This window comes from Marmota flaviventris, chromosome 12, assembly GCF_047511675.1.
Source record: "Marmota flaviventris isolate mMarFla1 chromosome 12, mMarFla1.hap1, whole genome shotgun sequence".
NCBI lineage: Eukaryota > Metazoa > Chordata > Mammalia > Rodentia > Sciuridae > Marmota > Marmota flaviventris.
Window position 1 is genome coordinate 48,958,714 of NC_092509.1, and position 21,915 is coordinate 48,980,628.

The 21,915-nt window shown below is 36.6% G+C and overlaps 1 protein-coding gene across 2 annotated transcripts in view; it reads left to right on the top strand.

Moving 5' to 3' along the window:
* The window catches only part of Bend7 (BEN domain containing 7), an 82,664-nt gene that overhangs the window by 33,656 nt on the left and 27,093 nt on the right, over positions 1-21,915 (top strand). For both annotated transcript variants that reach the window (XM_071599960.1, XM_027928644.2), the window contains exon 6: positions 11,200-11,425. In XM_071599960.1, the coding sequence (XP_071456061.1) occupies positions 11,200-11,425 (226 nt within the window). The remainder of the gene's footprint in view (positions 1-11,199; positions 11,426-21,915) is intronic.

Genomic DNA, 21,915 nt, shown 5'->3' on the forward strand with positions numbered 1-21,915 from the left:
TGTTTTCTGGCTGCTGACTGTAACGGATATATCTTCCAGAGATTCTATAGTATGAATATGCTTTCTCCTTAACTAGTTCTGCCTAAGACAATTAGAGAAACTTGGAGAATACATGTGAGAAAGAGAAAAAGAGGACCAGTAGTAATTTTTCTGCCTAGAATTTTCTTTTTTGAAAAATTCATGCTGTATTTATTTAAACATGTTTCCATTCTTTATCTCTGAAAGAAGAAGGGTGATGGTGTAAATAATCTGCTCACTAATTTCTTTAACATTTTTAATTTTGAAGTGGCAGTTTTCAATTTCCTCAGTGTAGAAAACTAAAAGAACATAATTAAATCCTTTGTAGATGGGCATAAATGAACAGAAGCATACAGATAAGGTCATACCTTTCTGGAAACACAAACTAATAATAAAAAAGAAGCAGTAGTGCTAATTCTATTTTATAGATGCAAGCTACACTGCTAATTAGGTGGCAGTGCCATGTCATTTACTCGGTATAATGATAGGTTAACATTCTGCAAAGGTTTGCTATTTTAATATCATAGCTTGAATGTTGTTGCAGTTCAGGATGTTGGATTATATCTGAAATAGCCATCTGACTTGTTGTTTTATATTCATAGACCGTAAAACGAATTTCTATCATAATGTGCTGTATTTGCCATTGCATACTCTATTTATAATATCTTTATCTAAGTACACTTATGTTGTGAACCCCAACTTGTTGGCAGAGTTCTTAAAATAAACATGAGTGAGTGATCTGTTATTATCAGATCTCGTAGGAATCAGATCCTGCTGAGAACTCCCCCAGGTCTATATAGGACTGGAGTTTGGCCCTACCTTTTAAACTTTAAATAAGAAACAAATTGCTATTTTTTTAAGTACTCTCTTTTAAACTGAAGGATTGCTAGCCTATATCCACACTTCCTTAATAAAGGAAGACAACCAAAATAATCATTTTGTAACCTTCTTTTTTTTTTGGTACTGGGGATTGAACTCAGGGGTACTCAACCACTGAGCCCACATCATCAGCCCTTTTTATATTTTATTATAGGGTCTCACTGAGTTTTGAACTCATGATCCTCCAGCCTCAGCCTCCTGAGTGGCTGGGATTATAAGGCTTGCGCAACCACACCTTGCTCATCTGATGACCCTTTTTTAATATTTATTTATTTATTTTAGTTGCAGTTGGACACAATGCCTTTATTTATTTATTTATATGTGGTGCTGAGGATCAAATCTAGGGCCTTGCACGTGCTAGGCGAGTGCTCTACCGGTACTGAGCCACAACCCCAACCCTCATCTGATGACTTTTTAGAATAGAAAATCATTTATCCAATCCTTGGTGTTGAGGTATTTTTTAAAAATGTATAAGCAGGGGCTGTGGTTATAGCTCAGTGTTAGCATACTTGCCAAGCATTTGTGAGGCATTGGGTTCAATCCTCAGCACCACATAAAAACAAATAAGTAAAATAAAGGTATTGTGTCCATCTATAACTAAAAAAATTCTTATTAAAAATCTCTAAAAAATAATTTTTAAATAAAATTTTTAAAAATAAGCATATGCTACAGATGTTAGGAAATTCTTCTAAACATTTAATTTTTAAAAATCACTAATGATGATTCTACCCTGGATCAGTCTGCTCATTTTATTAGATCATATTTTTACTGCAACTAAAGGCCTGGTTCAAATCCCAGGTAAATCATGAATTTGGAAACAGAGGTAAATTATTCTACAAAGTACATTTAATCCTAATCATTATTCATTATACTTTCATTTTTCCTTAAATTTTCTAATTTCCTTAACTTTTTAATCCTAAGCATTATTCATTATACTTTCATTTTTCCTTAAATTTTCTAATGTTAGTATTAAGAACAACCCATGTAGGAGATGATGTACATCTAATACTAATGACTGAAATTTCTCCTTTCATTATTTTTAAGCTCCAAATGTACTTTAGAGATAAATTAAAGAAGATCTGATAAAGGCTTTATGTACATTCATGAAACAGAATTTTTATTATCTTTACCAATATCAGTTTTATGGTTTCACTTACATATTATATAAAAATAATTTACCTCGTATTCATGATTATTTTTGTTAACAGGAGCTATTAAGTTTGATTAAGCACATTCAGAATTATCCATGAAAACTCAGGTGTTGATTATCTCTTTAAAGTAACTTGCTTCTAAAGAAAAGCAGATTATCTGTATACATATTGCCTTTACATTATTCAGCTGATGCACCATTTGATTCACCTCTTCAACAGAAACCAAACTTTATCTAGTGGGCCTGGCAGTGAGTCCCAGCATTGGATGTGTATGTACTGTCCAGAGATAGTGCTCCTGGGCATTCATGAGGCTAGCCTGGGGTGGGACATTGACTCCCCAAAACGAAGGGACCATCAATACCAAGGCACCCAAATTTAGGTGCCTTTCTAGTCTTCTATTATTTCTTAGCTGTGAAGCTTTTAAAAATTGTTAGAAGAGGAAATAGTACCTATCATCTACAAGAATTGTGTATTTTAAGATGAACTCTCAGAAGTATGCAGGATTGGGAGATCAGGTCCAGAGTCATAGGATGGGCAAGTGGTTCAGTGTTGATAGAACAGCTGTATGACTGGCTCTAGTAAAAGCAGGATGAGGCCAGAGACTGAAAGCCATGATGCCATGCTGAGGCCTTCAGCCTTCATCTTGTGGGCACTAGGGAGCCAGTGCAAGTTTCCAATAGAGGAATATCCTGCCTGTGTTTTAGAAGAGTAACCAGAACAGTGTTGTGGATGGCAGAAAGGCAGAGAGAGGGAATACTAGCATCAAGGGGAGCAGGGGATGATCACAGTTGTCAACCAGGGAAGAGGCTGTGATGGTCTGGCAAGAGCAGGGACCCTGAAAGAAAGCAAAACATGAGCTCAGGAGGAGGGACTTTCACTGGAGTGAAAACCCTAGATTTTTACCTTGAAAAACTGGGTTGGTTACTCATTGGTACTGCCAACTTTAACTGAGAGAGAGAAATAAGAGCAGAAGCTAGCTTTCTGTTCTGGAAAGCAAAGAGAGTGAGTTAAGTGTCCTCAAAATGTTTCTAGACACAAAGTGCACAGAAGAAAGATTAGTGCTAGGAACAATGGAAAAATGAACATCACACCTATGCTTTGTTGCTTTCTTTAATGTATGTGTGTGTGTGTGTGTGTGTTTGTGTATATATATATATAATGTTTTTAGTTATCGATGGAACTTATTTTATTCATTTATTTATATGCAGTGCTGATAATTGAACCCAGGGCCTCACACATGTGAAGTAAGCACTCTACCACTGAGCCACAACCCCAGCCCCTTTATTACTTTCTTTATAAAAAAAAATTTACTGTGAATTTTTAAAAATTCATCATATTAAGTTACCTTTTTAACACTGGTAAAAAGGTAACTGCTACACAAATACAAATGCACATAGCCATGGCACAAACACCAATGTGAGGGCCACATGGAGCTGTAGATGATGGCAGGAGGCTCAGGTCTTCTGCCTGGTAGCAATTGTTCCAATTCAAATGCAGAAAAACACTAAGCTCTAATCAGAACTACCTAAAATGTCAATACCTTGGTGTTTTGAGCATTAAATAAGCCATAGAATATAGGAAAATCCCGGGGCTGGGGTTGTGGCTCAGTGGTAGAGCGCTTGCCTAGCATGCATGAGGTACCAGGTTCGATCCTCAGCACCACATAAAAATAAATAAATAAAATAAAGACATTGTGTCCATCTACAACTAAAAAAATATTTTTTAAAAAAAGGAATATGGGAAAATCATTGCAGTGCCTGGCACATAAAATGTACTTGATAAATGTTATTTTCTTAATCTGTAGATGAAAACATAACCGCATTTGTATTAAAGATAAAATACACTTATTAAACATTGGGTCTATACTTGGCTTTAATTAGAACCTTGGCTTTAATTAGAACTCCTCAATTTAACCACCATTTGCTTGTTCTTAATACCTCTACCCACCCTCCCACCTTTAGGGTTCTAATCTGATCTGAACACTCCTCCTTTATAGAACTTTTCTGTATTCTTTTGTAATTATTTACATGATTTTCTATCCTTCTACCCCAGCCACTCAAGAATAGAAACTAGATAATATGAATAGTCATAATATTCATGTCCCATCCTATGTTAAATAAACGATGTCATTTATCCCTACTCTTAAGAGATGTTCTTACTGTCCTCCTCACAGAACCTATACAAATTCATACCCAGAAGACATAGTGCTGGTTCCCAAGCCAAGTCTGTCATCTTCTCTTGTCCCTGCATGAAAGACATTTTTTTCTAAGCACATTTTAGCACAGTTTTTGTAGATTATGTGCATTCAGGAACTGTTTGTGAGGTGATCATTACATGAAAGAGAACCACCATGCTACACTGTGGCTGTTTATTTTGTTTACTTGGAAGTTTATTGGGGAGAAGTGAGTGGTTAAGGCTATGAGTCAGGCTGCTGGCTTAGATTCTCAGCTCTGCAACCCTGAGCAAGGGAATCTGCCCCTTCCCTCAGATTTCTCCCTGTAAATCAAGAATAATTATAATAATGCTCATCTCGTAGGGTTGGCCTGTTGGAAGAAGTAAATGAAGCCATCTGTATAAAGCACTTAGAACAGTGCCTGGCATATTTGAAGCTCTCCATAAGTTTTGGTTTTTCTTTTATACCCTTAACAGTCCTATCTAAGTAGCTTTACAGGAACAAATGTAAGTATTTTTAATTAAACTTACCTGTATGTATGAATAAACAGATGCATGTGAACAAATCGTGTTTTAAAAAGGAAATAGCCAGAAGTATTTCTCTTTTAGAGCAGGATTATTTGAACCTTTTTAAATTAGCACATTAAATACAATGCAAACCTAAATTACAAAGAATCAAGCCAAATTTCACACTTAAATACAATATTTAACTCTTTATTTTTCTCATGAGCATACAACCCATGGCAGTTGTTCCTTTCTTAGTGACTGTTTTTTAATGTATATTGATTTGGTTTTTCAGGTCAGATATACCTGGTGTATGTTAGCTTTATTGTTTTTCTTTATAAATTATTTTTTATTTGTTCTTTTTAGTTATACATGATTTATTGTTTTTTTTAGTATGGCTTCTTTTTTTTTGACTTTGGTGAGAGACTTAGATCAACTTTAAAAAATATTTTCATAATAATTTTTAGTAATAGAAAATGTCAGGCTAGGGATGTACCTTAGTGGCATAGCATTTACCTAGCATGCGCAGGTCCCTGGGTTCAATCCCCAGCAACACACACACACACACACACACACAATAAATAAATAAATAAATAATGTTTATCTGTTTGTTGTAATTACTATATTTTCCAGTAACCCTACATCACAGAAACTTAAAAGTTATCAGAATATAAATCTATGAATATTCATTAAAGATGTTTTTGTTAATAATCATTTGTATCATTCTTCTTAAAATAAATAATTTAAAATGCATTTGTGTTTTCCATATAAGTAGCTGCTGGATTCAGAATCTGTTTTTAAGTATCTTCTTAGCCTAACAAGACAAAATGATCTGCTAGGATATAGTAGGGTAAATCAAGCCGCAATTTTTCATTTATTTATTGATACATTGAAACCAAGGCAATATATGTGGAGAGTGCAGTGTTTGGGCACAATCTGCTTGGGTTCAAATTCTTGCTTCATTATGTGAAATGATGGGTGATCTTAAACATTAAGTTACTTAACTTTTAGAACCTTAGTTTTTGTATCTGCAAATTGGGAATAATAGTGGTAGTTGCTTCATGGGGTAAGAATTAGATTAGGAAATCCGTGAAATGTGTGTTAAAGTAGGGCCTGGAATATAGTAAGTAGCAAATACATGTTAATCATATCACAATTTTCTAGGTCATACTGAAATGAATGAAAAGTCTTTGTCCTTGAAAGGAGCACATGGAGAGAATTTCACAAATAGTAGTTACAATATCATAGGATGAAGCTCTAATACAGGCAGCCAGAAAGTTTCCTGGGAACTAGGAAGAGCAGGACCTCCCTGCCTGGAGGGTCAAGGACAGACTCTTAGAGTGGACATCTTCTTGGAGGAGCAGTTTTAGCAGAGTTCCGAAGAAACCAGATCATAGCGATATAACTTTATGTGTTATCCATTTGGCTCAAATATCTTAACATAAGTCAAGCCCTAGTCTTCAGAGTCATTAATTTATTACCTGAGAAGGAAAAAGCTAAACACATCTCTGAAAGACTTTGGCAACTTTCATTATGCAAGTGCATGAAGAAACTTTCAAGAGACCAAATTGTATTGTCTCTTGCAAAATTCAATTCTTACATCCACCACAATTTTATGAAAGAAAAGAATTAGTTTTTTAATGATTTCCATAATTTTTATCTTATTCAACATTAAGTATATGCTAGTATATAGTACAGGTTATGCTTACTGTTTCAAGGACTTTCTTTCAGCCAAGCATTCTTTACTTAATATAGAGCATCCACCTTACAAAGTTGGTCTTGATATGGTATATCCAGCAAGCTTTTGCTCCATCCATGAAGGGTTCTCAGCCCAGCACAGCCTCAGGCCATACCTATTTTGAGTTATATTCACTGGGCCAACCAGAGCAGGCCTGCCTTTGAGTCTCATTGGCCATGTTCTTGGCTAGCATTTAATAAATGGTAACAGAAAGTCTACCTGGATCAGGCCTGATTTATTAGAAACAATTTTAGGTTTTCTCAAATAGAAACAGATCACATTTATGAGCAAAATAAAATCAATTACGAATTTTTGTGTGTTTTTAAATTATTCTTTTCATTAGCTGAAGCTCATTTTCCTAGGAACATAGATAAATAAATAGTAAGTGAGCATCATTGTATGATGATAAACAAAAAGACTAAATTCACATCCTTTAAACATTCTTATCAATCCTCTTATCCATCTTGCAGTATAAAATCAGTCTTATTCATCAGTCTCTGCCTCTTCCTCTATAGTTTTCTTTCAGGTTTCAGTCCTGAGCCAGTCTGAGACTTAACTAGCCAGCCAGCTTTGCCTTCCTAATCCTGACACCCCATGGTCTCATGCAGACAACTTCATGTATGTCCTGTAAGTGTGGGTATTGAAAGCTGTATGTATAATTTATTAATTTGCAATTGAAAATCTAGGTCTAATGCCTAGCATGAATGTTTATTCATTTCTTTTTACTCTTCTAACTAATGACTATATGTAGCTTTATATGAACTTTACTATAATTTTGAATTAGTAATATAAAATAGCCTAGTCAAGCACAAGAGCACACAATATAATCCCAGCTATTCAGAGTCTAAGGCAGGAGGATCACAAAGTCAAGACCACCCTGTCCCCAAATAAAAAAAATTTAAAATAAAAAGGCTAGGGATGTATCTTAGTGGTAGAATATTTCTTGGTTCAATCCCCAGTGCCATAACAAAACAAAATAGTATATAGGGGAAGTTTCTCCCTGTGTGATTAATTTGTATGGTATCCTTAAAATTGTCTTGTTTTTCTTTAGATTACATAGGGCAGTCACATGATATGCTCATAGGAACTTGAGGGGCATGGATCTCTCACCCAAACTACTTCTTAACCCCAATTACTTGTAAGCAAAGGGAGACCACAACTGAAATGTAAGAAGCAAAATAGTGGGCAGGCCTGGAGCCAAGGATATTTTGAAGAGCCATCAGGACAATAGGCAGTTTTTTCCTCCATCTTCTCTAAAAGTAAACTGTGATACCACTGGATAAGGAAAAGGCAGTATCTATACATTATTGTGCTTATGCTTAGGCACCCCAATAATCAAAGCATACTCAAAAATCCAGACTTATAGTGAGAACTCAGAGATTCAACCCCTTAAAATGATGACTGTGTTGTAAATTGTACCCCATAATTGGGATGTTATCATTTAAAGATCATATTACCACAACAATCAGTAGAATCTACAGAGTATCAAATAGTGAATCTGTCAAGGGAAGTTTAGTTTTTAAAATGATACTCATTTGGAATAGTGTTCATTTATGTCATAACTATCTTTAGTAATCAGAGAAACCTCATTTAAACTACCACCAGTAAACAAAAAGAAAAGATGTAGTTATTCAATTAAAGGGTTTTAATCTGTTTTTAACTATGTATGTGAAGCTGTGGATCATGTTTCAAAAAAATAAAGCCATCACCCACCCCCAGCTTTATTTTAGAAATCGGTGCTTTGTGGCACCTGACAGACATGTTTAGTGCTCAGTAACTGCCTGCCAAGAACTCTGAACAGGAGGCAGGCCAGGAAGAGCAGGAGGGGTAGAGCTTAGCCACCTTTGCCCTTGCTGCTGCAGGCTGCTGTGCAGCTAATCAGACTATTTACACCTCTGTAAGGTGCTTGCAGGTGGATGAGTTCATGTCCCTTGATCTGGAAAGAACAGTTGAAAATAACAATATCAGTCTGGCAATAGAAACTGGAACAGAAAGCAGTGACAGCTTCTGCCCTGAATGGTACCTTAGAAATCACAGTGCAGTTATGATGCTGTAGGAAGACTTGGCCCCACAAAAACCTCCAGATATTTAGTTTTAAGAGGCGAAACAGATGCACAAATAACAACTATACCAAATCTTAGCTTCAAGACCCTGTTAAAATGCTGTCCCATCTCTTTCTTAACCCCTGAGCCCCTTTTCCATTGCTCCCCCAAGCAGCCAAGTCCTGCCTGATGCTAGCAGCGACAGTACTTGCTCTGTATCTCTCTTACAGTATTCCTCACTTTCTACTTTGCATGATAGGTACCTATGCATTAGTCTGCACTATAGAGCCAGCTTGAAATTCCTCCCGCAGAGGGTGCTCAGTGTGCAGGTATTGAGTCAGGCATTACAGTCTTCTCCAAGCAATCTTCTGCTGGAGGGAGCACATGAACCCTTCTAAGAAGACATGGGTGGTGTATACCCAGCTATCGCATGACAGACTTGCAAGCCCACTTCCTTTATACAGGGACAAGAGAGCTCTGAATCAGCACTAGTCATTTTGAATGAATTCTTACATAGCGCTTTGTTTATTCTGACAAATAGCTATTGGACACTGGGTGCTTGGCACGCTGAATACAAAAGAGTGCTCATCCTGATGAGAACACAAACTCCCTATTAAATAAGGTGCCATGAACATATTTCATAGAAAATTCTATCAATGTATGAAGAGGGGAGTGGCTAGTTCTGCCTGGCAGCTCAGTTGGGTCAGTGTTTCTAAACTCAGAGTCCAAGTCCAACAGGACGAATCAAAGGGGAAGTTCTGGGAGTCTCAGCAATCAGGTGGCTAAATTTTAAGCACCTGATTAGTGGTATGAGACTAAACTGAGGTTTATAGGAATGAAACAAGGTGGAGTCCTTCCTGTTACTTTCTTGCAATTTAAGAGCTTCTGTAATACCTCAGACCTTCAAATAGCTGTGAGATTAGGATATTTTTAATGGTTTCCATATGATCTAGGAGCACTTAGCAAAAATCTGAGATCAGTTCATTTAGAATCAAAGTTCACAGGATATGGAAAATTCTGCTGATGTCTAAACTTCACCTTAGCTTATGTTGGAAAATTCAGTCCTAATATTTCCACATTGAATCATTTAACAGATATTTCTTGAGTGCCTCATTTGTGCCATCCTTATTCTAGGAGTTAGTATTCAGTCTCCAGCTCCCATCAAGCTCCTCCACAGACCTTTGACCAGCAAGCAGCAAGATGCAAAAGGCAGGGGGAAACCCTGACAGCATTGTTTTTACAATGACATTTGCCAAGCATTTAGAAACCAAACATTGAATGGCAAACAAAGCAGAGGAATGAGATGACTTTCTGGGTAATCCAGTCAAAAATTCCATGTTAGGGAGACAGAGCCCAGATGCCTTCTTAAGTCATCCGAATAATCTAGGCTGAGCTCTGAGCATCCATTATTTTGTAGTGTGCTAGGCATTTTGAAAACAGTATGACAAACAAAAATAATAATTCATATTTTCCAGGACAGAAACTAATCTAAAATAATCACATTTTTAATGTGATTTAGAAAAATTTAAAGTCATGTTAGTTTTACAAAGCAACAAGTAAAAGATCTTAAGAATGAGCTTTGAAAGTATATACAACTGAATATATTATTTTTTAATAAAAATTACCAGTTGCATTTCTTCATTTTAAAATTATCATTTTAAAGCTGTCATGTTATAACCAACAATGAATGACTTAATAGTTTAGATTATGACTAATGAATTTATTGAGTGTGTACTCTATGCCAGACCTTAGAAATACAAAGTACAGTGTAATAAATACATTAATATGCTATGTCAGATGCCCAGTGGTAACATAGCTACCTCCATGACAGGAAGAAGATAGAAAAGGCTTTGGAAAGGAAATAGTATATGCTAGTCGCAAGATGAAAAGACAGGTTTTAAACATCCGTGGTGTGCTGATAGAGAATGTAGTATGTGTCTGGTTTGTATTATTGTATGATATACTCCAAGCTGAAAGGCACCTCAGGGGTCTTCTGATCCTGTATCCCTGTCTTATGGCTGGTGCATTGGTTTTTCAGGGTCCTCTGGGATATAACTTCAGCTTTTCCTCCTGAAAGTAGGGGTGGGGAGTGGATTGAAATGGCCTGGAAATCTGCTCATTATTTTTATTTGTATATCAGATTACATAAAATTCTCATTGGGTTAAAAAAAAATAGTTCCACAGCTAACACCCTGACATAGTAGAAAGAGGACAGGCCCTGTGGAGTAGTCCCACATTTGTAACCTCAGGTGAAAGAAATTAAATTATTTAATGTATAAGACAGTAATGCACCGAGCACATCTGAATTGTGTTTAAGTCATTTTTATCATGATCTTTTGGGGCCTTAGTTCCTTTGTTTACAAAATTAATGAGGGTGTTTCATATAGAAGGCTTGACCCTTAGTTCTAGAATTAACATGATTTTGTGATTATCTCTTAATGATGTGTAAGAACAGGAATACTTTCTCAGTATACTTCTCTCCATTGCTTTTGATGAGACAGTACTGGAATCTTGTTTTGTGAACTGTAACTGGTGATTGGTTTTAGAAAGTACACATTCTGGCACACTAAGCTGAGGCTGTGTCATACACATGATATGGACAGCTATGAGCTACGATGGTTTTTGTTGCACTTTATGCCCAAAGTCAAATGCTTCAAATTTTGCGTTTAATGAAATATTTCTCTTCTTTTGGTAGCCAGAAGTGCAACTTGCTGAAGGCTTTGATGTGTTTATGCCTAAGTCTCAGCTGGACTCTATACTGTCAAACTACACTCGCTCAGGAAGCCTTCTGTTTAGAAAACTGGTGTGTGCATTTTTTGATGACAAGACTTTGGCTAACTCCTTACCCAATGGGAAGAGGAAAAGAGGACTCAATGACAACCGGAAAGGACTAGACCAAAATATTGTGGGTGCAATAAAAGGTTGGTCTACATCATTTCATTTTTTGGATTCTTTGTTGTGTTTTGCCTTCATTCCATAAAAATGTAGCTGAAATTATAATAAACTAAGTAGAAGCTAATTTAATTTGCCCTTGTACCTTACCCACTGGCATGGCTCTTGGGTATGCACCTTACAACTCCCAACCCCAGATACCACTAGAAAAATATGGTATTTTAAGGTGATGTTAATTTGTTAAAATAATATTTTAAGAGCCAATTTGATCTGCTGCAGAACCAAAAAGTGCTTGTTTTAATTTGACTTTTAAAATGGAAGTATTTTTGTTTTCAGTAAATTTCTAAGGACTCCATCAATACATGATTTAAACTTAAGTTTTTAGGTATAAATAAGAATAAAGCTACCTATCACGTGTTAAAGTAAGACATTTCTCTCCAAAGTTCAGAAGCTACATTACCAGGCCATTGCATCTAAAGACATTTTAAATCTAAGTAAAGCCATACACTGTTCCTCTCCACACATTCCTAGCCAAATCTGCTCCCTCTTGTTTTATGACAGAAAGTCATGCCACCTATATGGAGAGACCGCCCTGGGTCTCCCCGCTGTACCTCCTTGGAGTATATGTATTCCATGGTGTTTCAACAGCCATGTGGGTTCATGGACGTGTCTCCATCTCTGTCTAGTTCCACATCCTAGACCTAGTTCTTCACTGTAACAGTGTCCTTATTCAGGACTCTGATAACATAACTTTAGGAAATAGAAGTATTTAAATGTTGTTAACAAAAAGGATGTATACAGCTGTGCACATATCAAGTTTGAGGTCAGCCTTAGCAACTTAGTGAGGCACTTAGCAACTCAGTGAGACCCTGTCTCTAAATAAAAATAAAAAAGGGCTAGGGATGTGACTCAGTGGTTAAGCACCCCTGAGTTCATTCCCCAGTAATAAATAAATAAACAAACAAACAAATAAAATGGAAACAAAGTGTCAAATTTAAACACAACTACCATGAAAATGAAATTTTGAATAAGTCCTTAATTAAAAGTAGAATAGCTGATGAGGATATTCTTAACTGACTTAGTTCTGCATTGTCAGGGCTTGTGAGTGGGACTGACTCAGAGAGCCTTCCCTGTCCTCTCCTCTTGCCCATTAGTTTGCAAAATGAGTAATTGAATTTAATAGTACTTAAAGGATACTTGGAAACTCACAATTAACTTTACAAAATAATTCGAATTTTAAATGGAGTTAGCAAGTACCAGACACCCTTTGTTCATGGCCAGAAGGACATAAGCCTTCATTAACAGGAAATTTCTCATGCTCCATCAGAATTTTTTCATTTAAAGTGGCAGCTGAGTTGTATTAAATAAGAAAAGCTACAGAGATATCACAATCTTGGCCATTTATGAAAAGAATGATTCAGCTCGAAGTGACACTAAAAACAAGATTACAGAATTTGAAAAACGGTCAATGATGTAACTAGGACTTGCTGAAATGAAGAAGGATCCATTTCCATTTAAACAGGCTGGACTTTCTCAGAACATGAAGGTCAAGGCTGCTGATACTTCTCTGAAATGCAGTCAGGAATTGTTTTAGTTGTCTCTTCCTTTCTTTCTTTCTTTCTTTTCAGGGCAGTATTTTAACATTATGAAAGTATTTGAAATTAGGAACTATGACCCTATTCCATTTTAATGATGTAGAAAAGCTACCTTCATAATAGATGGTAATGAAATAGATCATTACAAGTAGACTAATAGAGAGATTTATTCCACCATTCCAGCTGGACATTATACAAGAGTTTGAAAAAGTGAATTATAAACAAATAGAGATTGTGCCTTAATTTTTTCACAGCCCTACTCCTGCTAGAAATACAAACAGCAGTGAAGCCTCTACTCCTAATACCTAATAAAGCCAATTATTCAAATCAAAGAGCTCAAAATTTCCATATGCTTCTTTTATTGTTGAGTTAAATCTATCATTAAAATTCTATTAGGAAAATATAATAACTTGAAAACAGACAGAAATCTATCCCTAAATAGCCAATAGTCTTAATCAACAAATATTTTATGTTCATTTGTTCCCTTGTTGTGTTTATTCATAGACATATTTTCATTTTTTCCCCTGACTATACAAATAATTTATGCTTATAAAATACCAGACCTAAAAAAATATAGAAAACTTAAAGACCTCCATAATCTCATACTTCAGAGGTTACCCTGGACTTTCTTATTGTCCTTATTCAGAGTATGAATGTGATATCAGGGTCGTCTGCCTTATGACACAGACCCTCCATGAAGAACTCAGTTGTCATGAATCTATTACCTGGCAATTTCATAGGCTAGGGGCATCAGCTCAGATCACAGAAGCATAACTGGAGAGTGATGCCACAACCAGACAGACTTGGTCACAGGCTAGCACCATTCTTGGGGCCAATTTGTGTGTGTGTGTGTTCCCCTGCCCCTGTGAAGAAGTTATACTAAGTGTCTGCTCTCACTATGTTTCTAGGTATTCATGTGTCTTTGCACATAGTGAATTAGTATACTTTTTGTCTTGCTAACCTGCCTGTTAGTTTATTTCAGACTCAACTGAATCCTCATGGGGTGGAGGGAAGTCTTTCCCTCCCTTACACACTTCACAAGAACTGGTTTTCCATAAATACATGTTGGGTGAACAAGTAAGCATAGGGTTTTATTTTTCATCTTGATATAATGAGTGTGATGCAAATGTCTATCCTCATGTCTTCTCATAATTAATTTGAAACAAAAAAAATCAAAACATTGTTGTAAATTTCTACTAGTTAAATTGCCAATGAAAGTAAAACAAGTAGAAACCAAGATTGAGTATAAATTTGAATACAATTATCTTAATTCCCTAATACATTTTCCTTTGTCATATTTTCTCTAACTGCATGTTTATTAACCCACATATGACAATGTAAAGTGATTTTTGGAAGTAGCCATTAATTATAGGTCTTATAGAATAACTATACTCAGTTTAACAGTAAAGATATAAAAAGAAATTCATCTTCCTGATCCAAATCTTTTGGATCTGACTAATTTGGAAAAGAGATAAAATGGTTCTTCTACATAATAGTTCCAAGGCTATCTACTGCACACTTGAAAAACATTTTGTAAATATAAAGTATTCTTTCTTACTCCACCTTTTATGAGATAGTACCCCAGTAGTATATTTATTTGACAAGTCCACTTACCTAGGAACAGAAGACTGGTTAATTTTATAAAATCTCACATGTAAAAATAACAAATGGTACTTGATTTTGTTTCAAACAAGGATGATTAGATTGGTTAAAACAATAGTGGGGGGAAAAGATGAATGAAAATCTATAAAATGCTTATAAATAGGAAGAGAAATGCACTGAAAATAAAAGTTTAAATAAAACTTTTTGTAGTAGTAACATTCCCCATGACAGTATCTTGAAACTAAACTATAAGATTATTTGTAGATTATTTTTTTCATATAATCTCATCTTTTAATCTTTTGTAGTTACTAAAACTCAGTGGTAATTCATTAAAAATTTATTTGTAATTATGACTCAAGGTCTTACTGATGAAAGGATACTTAATGAGAAGCACTCACCTGAACATCTGAACTCAGCTTTGGGAAGAAGTAACTTATGGTCTTGTTAAGTGAAGTCAAGTTTAACAATAAGTAAACTTGGTATCACGGATTTGATTCAGAATTTTTTGCCAGATCACAGAGTGGAGGTTAGTCCCCAGTGTGCTCCCCTTGCATCATGTGGTATCTGCTGAAGCAGCGATTGGTCCACCATCTGGCTTTCACCATGACATACCTCAGTAGTCTTGCAGTTTGATGTAGAGTTACTTAAATGTGACATAATCATTGACTCCCCAAATACTCTTAAAAAATATAGTTTCAATAAAGACATTTTTAGAACCCATTATGATTTTTTAATTCAGCATCATAATGACTAGTTAAGAAAGTATTATTGCTGTCGAACTGGACTGGAGTCTTGAGTCCTCTTGCATTCAAAGGAAATTACATATGTGCGTAAGCAAAAGAACTGATTAATGGTCATTAGTTTACTTGACACAAATTGCTACTCTGTTAAGAGGTCAGCACTGATGGTCTGCCTGGATAGCCACAAGGGATCAGAACTTCTCTGGGAGGGAACACTTCTTGACTGGTGATTACTCCAAAAATTCAAACTGGAGTGCCTAACTACATTCAATGTCACCCTCTCACAGGCTCTACAGAAATGACCACCAAAGCCTCTCATTTTATTTAAACAACTCTAGACACACATAGGGTCACTTTTTGTCATTTTATAATACCTCTACTTTTCATCATTATTGTATATCATCATTCATTCTCTTGGGATTTATAAAAAAAGTAAACAGGCATTTTCTATTTAATCTCACATAGGTTTGAATTAATTGAGGTGGAGTTCATATCTGATTTATTATGTATTGATTGATAGTAATTTCTCTGTATTCTCAGAACTCCCTTTAAGCACAAGGCTAAAATATCAATTTCAATTTGAATATCCCTTCAATGTTGATAATTTTATTCCTGTTTGCAGGAGAAGACACTTAGTCTGAGAGAAATTTAAGTAAATTCATTTAACTTAAACAGCTTGTGATAGAATCAGGATTTAACCCCAGTTCTATCTGACTCCAAAGCCATTTTTCAGCAGATTTCATTTATAAAAGGAGTATTTGAAAAATAAAGGCATCCTGTCTTTAAATTTCTACCTTAAAATCTAGCATTTTTTTTATTCTTTATAAATTCCAGTAGGAAGGTGGCCATACTAATGTTTAAAACACCCAGTCATTTATTGTTTGTGCAAAGAATATTCAAAGTGAATTTTTGGTTAAAATATAGCTATACCTCAATTTATTTCACCAGCTTCAAGAGTAGGTCTTTTCATGAGACTCAGTCCCTTGATGCTAGAGAGGAAAATAAAAATTTGAGTTGAACTCAAAGTTTCTTCCTAAAGAAGAAGGGGGGAAAAAACTTCTAAGACTCTTCCAATGCAGAGAACTTCAAGAAAGAAGCTTGGAAGCAAATACTACATAGAGCTTATCTTCCAAAGTTGTATATAAATTAAGTTCTTATTTAGATGTTTGGCAATTGGAACCAATTGATGAATGCTTTGCTTCAAGAATCCTTTTGAGGGCTGGAGTTGTAGCTCTGTAGTAGAGCACCTACCTTGCATGTATGAGGCACTGGGTTCGATCCTCAGCACCACATAAAAATAAATACATAAAGATATTGTGTCCATCTACAACTGAAAAAATATTTTTTAAAAAATAATCCTTTTGAAAGATAGTCATATGTCAGTTTATCTGTTCATATGTTTTTGTTTTGGTTTTGGTACTGGGGATTGAACTCAGAGGCACTTAACCACTGAGCCACATTCCCAGCCCTATTTTGTATTTTATTTAGAGACAGGGTCTCACTGAGTTGCCTAGCATCTCACTTTTGCTGAAGCTGGCTTTGAACTCGAAATCCTCCTGTCTCAGCCTCCCGAGCCACTGGGATTATAGGCATGTGCCACCATGCCCGGCTCTGTTCGTATTTTTAAATATTGGATCTGCCTAAAACAGAAGATAACTATATAACACCTATAAAATTACATCACACAGTTTGTCTGAGCTATTTTTGTAACTATCACCTAATTATTGTTGTTTGTATTTTTCCACTTTTTATGGAGGGTCAGCAACATTTAAATAAGTCATGTTGAGTCTCAGCTATTCTGTATGTATAGCCCTATATTTTCAGTGCCTTTCATGTTGGTTCTCATATTTTATTGTGCATCAGAAATACCTGGAGTGTTAATTAAAATTTTAGATTTTTGGGTCTCATTCTCAGAAATTGATTTAGTAGGTATAGGATATTCCCAGAAATCTGAATTTTGAACAGTCAACCACAGGTGATTCTGATGCAGTTTTTCAGATCCCCCAACCACCCTAGAGAGACTCCTCCTAACTCTGATTCTAACACTTGTGATGAATGTCCACAGTGTGCCACAGCCTACTTGTGAGGCTTGGTATCCTTCAGTTGTTCTTTAAGAGCACCAGTTTCCTGAAGGCTACTCTGCTCCACTTCTATAACAAATGAGAACATCGCATTGTCTCAGTGGCCTTCATTCTTTGAACTCTGGGATTTAAGGCAATTTTCTCTTTCGCATTACACAAGAAACTGGTTTCAGATCTGCAGGCAGTGCCTCACTAGTTCTGGACTGCCTGCTTCACCAAGGTGGAAGAGGGGCCTTTCCTGACTTCTGGCTAACTTAAGGGTCACAAAATAAATGCTATTTAGTATTCCACAGACCTTGACATTACAGTCTTGAAAATGTAGTCTCCATTCTTAACCATATCTTGGCCAAAGTCTCCTTGATTGGTAAATCCAGAACATTTGTTCAACTAACTTCTGCTATGCAGAAGACATGGTCTCTGCAGCTTTTCACATTCTGGATAAGTCATGAGAACATCCAAATCTTTGCAGTGAGTTCATTGACCTTGTTAACCTAGAAATCATCAGTAGTCATGAAGTTTCTGTTGAAAGCACAAACTTTCATTGCCCACACGCTGTGAGCTGGGAACTGGTGACATAAAGATGTGTAAGGTATGGCCCCTGATCTTAAGGAATGTGCAAGCTAGTAGAGCTACAGGTATGCCAACAGTGACCCATAACACAGAACCCTGCCCCAGGACACAACAAAATAAATGTCAGATGCCTGCTATCTAACAGGTAGGAAGCACAGAGGATGTAAATCTCACTAGGGGATGTTCTGAGTAGGTGACATCTGAAATAGACTTTAATGATGAGAAGTAATTAAATAAATGCAAAGAAAATGGAAAAAATAGCTACCTAATAATTTAATGGAGCTTAAATTCAGTAAAACAAGGGGTAAAAGCCATTTGCCTTCCGAACTATTTAAAGCCTCTACTGTTTGGTAGACTTTGAGGGCAACCTGTTTATCTTAAAGTATTTAACTTCAGGGATATAATACCAAGGAAATGGACTCAAATATAGTGCACCCCCAGGGGTTTTCAGCCAAAGCTGTGCTTATTAACGGTTGTTTCTTAAAGCTGCCTAGACCCCATCCCAGACCCAATAAATCAGAATTTTCTTGGGTTTGGGACCACAGTGAGTCTAATGCCTGTCCCTGCTTCATTGCTGGTCTTCCTTAAACTCAGAAAAGGAATCTCATTTTCCTCAAACTTACATCTGTTTGCTACATAAGGAATGAGTGAGAATGTGGAAATTTAAGAGAAAGGTGGTGGCTTTTATTGATCCTTCTTGAGCCCTTCACATAATGAGTAGAAACCAGTACTGGATTAACTTCAAAGACAAAATTCTAATTCCCAGTTACTGAATTCTCACAAAACCTTCATTGTAACACAAATGTACTGTAAGGGTTGACAAAAACATCCTCCTGCCAAAAGAGATAAGTTTCTGTAGCATAAATAGGGCCACTGCGGCCTGATCACAACATACAGTATAATGGGCACCATCACCATTGCCAACATTGTCACTTTGTATATTTATTATGACATTGCTCAGCAGATGAAAGCAAAGTGTCTTGAGGAAGGGCACCTTTCTTATCTGCACAGTGGTGCCATATGGGCTAGCTGTGGCCTTGAAAACAGAAAGCAGTGTTTGCCACATAACTCACCTCCTTTGTATTTAACTCTCTGAATCGTCTGGCTGATTTGAGATGCTCACCAGCATCCTAAGGTAATGCCTCATCCTCCTGCTTTCTCCTTTTGTAGGGAAACAGGATTGTATAGTAAGGGCAGAATTGGTCAAATTATATTCCCTGTAGCTTTTTGCTGGAACCTACAATTGGCTTCAGTAATCCAGCAAATGTTTCAATTCAATTCTGTAAACTGCCTCATACAAGGTATACATCAAAAATGTGAAAAACTCAGAAATTGGTATTTGCTAGTATTTCTGTCCTTAAAATCCATACACAAATGATCATGGAACCTTTGTAGTCACAGTAACTGTGGACTGTCAAATTCCAATAAGAAAACCTCTTAAAAACCCATAGAACTTTATTTAAAAATGAATTGAAAACTCTCATCAATTTTTTTTAAAGAGAGAATTTTAATATTTATTTTTTAGTTATTGGCGGACACAACATCTTTGTTTGTATGTGGTGGCTGAGGATCGAAACCGGGCCGCACGCATGCCAGGCGAGCGCGCTACCACTTGAGCCACATTCCCAGCACGAACTCTCATTAATTTTGACTGCCTCCAAGACTCTCTTGTATAAGAGCAAACATGGCTGCATCTGTCCTGATAAAAGCACCTTTAGTAGAGCTTCCACCTTTTGGATTCAGTCAGGTCTTCCCACTGGCTGCTCCCTGTAGTTTTCTGTTACAGTGACTGTTTCCAGATTGTGTTTCATGCATCCTTCTCTGGGTTATCTTTTGACTGCTCTCCATGGTCATCTCATGGTATTTCTCAGAAACATTTTTATATTCAACCTTAGCATCCTCTCATCAACCCTGCCATTTTGATGGGAGTAAGTCTAACGTTCATTATTTTAAGTACCTCCCTCTCCACCCCTCTATGTCACCACATCTGCCTTTTGAATTGGCTTAGCCAGGTACCAGTAAGAGGGGGCAAATACCAATTATAAATGTGGACAGAACCAGGTGCAGTGGCACATGCCTCTAATCCCAGCTACTCAGAAGGCTGAAGCAGGAAGATTGCAAGTTGGAGGCCAGCCTCAACAATTTAATGAGACCCTGCCTCAAAATAAATAAAAAGGGTTGGGGATATAGCTCAGTGGTAAAGAACCTATGGATTCAATCCCCAGTACCAAGGGGGCGGGGAGGAAAAAAGATAGAGAAATATGGGAACTCCTACTTTCTGTAGGAGCTAGTCAAATGAGCTAGTTACTTTGGGGCATAAGACATGCATGACATTGTGATTTAATCACAAGGTTCTTAAAAAGTCAACTGTGATGTTCATTACCCAGACACACAATCCCCTTGAATGTGGCAGAGGTCTTCTGATACTAGTACTCCCTTGTAACCTCGTTATTTTTAGCAGAGGCATCAACAGTCTCCCACCCTTCAATTTTGTAAACTCAGAATCACCTTCAATGCATTTTTTTCTCCCCAGTTAATCCTGCTTCATTACCCAACCCTGTCAATTCTTTGTGTGTCCTTCTTCACATTCTTTACTCTTCATCTTCTCTGACCTCATCCAGCTGCTCATCTCTGTATCCTTAAAAGTTCTGCAAAAACCTCAAAATACACCTTGTCTTTCCTTTCCTCCTGCAAGTTTAAACTATATGCTAATAGCCAAACAACATTTATAAAACCAAATTTCATGACATAATTTTCCTATTACCTCCTCTTAGCCCAGTAAATCACATCTAATCTTTGCCCTTTTTTCCAGCCTCCCTGAAACTTGACTTCTCCCTTCTTTCTCCCAGAGCTTCCTACCAGGTGAACCAGCTCAGTGTTGGTACTGTTCCTCAATCATCACATACACCTGAGTTTTGACTTTGAGTTCTGCTCTTCTCCCCAGGGCTGTGATCCTCTTCTCTCACCCCTCTTTCTAGACAAACCCAACTCATTCTTCCTGGCCCAAGCCTCAACCTACACTGATTGCCTCTTTCCCTAAATTCCTATAGTGCTTATTAACTCTGTATGGTTCAGCCATAAGTCTTAACCCTTTGCTTTGCTATTAATGTTTTATGTGGAGGATGACTATATCATTTTTTAGAGTAACAATGGTGCTGTTAGGGCTGGGGTTGTGGCTCCAGAGGTAGACCCTACCACTTCCATAGTTGACTTTTCAAGAACTTTGTGATTAAATCACAATGCCATGTTTGTGTTATGCCCCAAAGTAACTAGCTGACCTAGCATGAGTGATGCACTAGATTCGATCCTCAGCACCACATAAAGTAAAATAGACATTGTGTCCACCTATAACTAAAAAATTTTTAAAAATTAAAAAATGGTACTGTTAATAATTTCATTGGCAAAATAGGCATTTTAAATGTGAACTATCCCCAGAAAATTAGAATATATGGTAATCCTGTTTACGTTTGAGCATCTTTTCTCCCTTATAATAAAACTATGTTCCTATGGGCGAAGAACATGTTGTATATTTGCTTGTAAATTTCTTGGCACCTGAGACAATGCCACGCAACATGACTAATGATCAGTAAGTACAGGAACAAATGAAAGAGGGAGGGACAGAATCAAGCAGCCACTTTACCTTCCCCCAAAAAGTAGTTTCTTAAAAATTAAAAACAACTCCATCACACTGGATGTGTAGAGGGCATGGAAACAGGACAGTGGTACAACTTCCCCAGGACAAGTTGGAAAGGGCAGCTGGAATTCTAGAAGGCAGGATCTGAGTTTGAAGACTGGCAGACCAGATGATGTATAGTGGTCAAGGACAGTACAAATCTAGGGGTCAAAACTGATCCCGAATAGGAAACCAAATTTGTATTCAGTGGGAACTCTGAAAACATTAATTATTGCCAAATATCAAAGAATGAGCTCC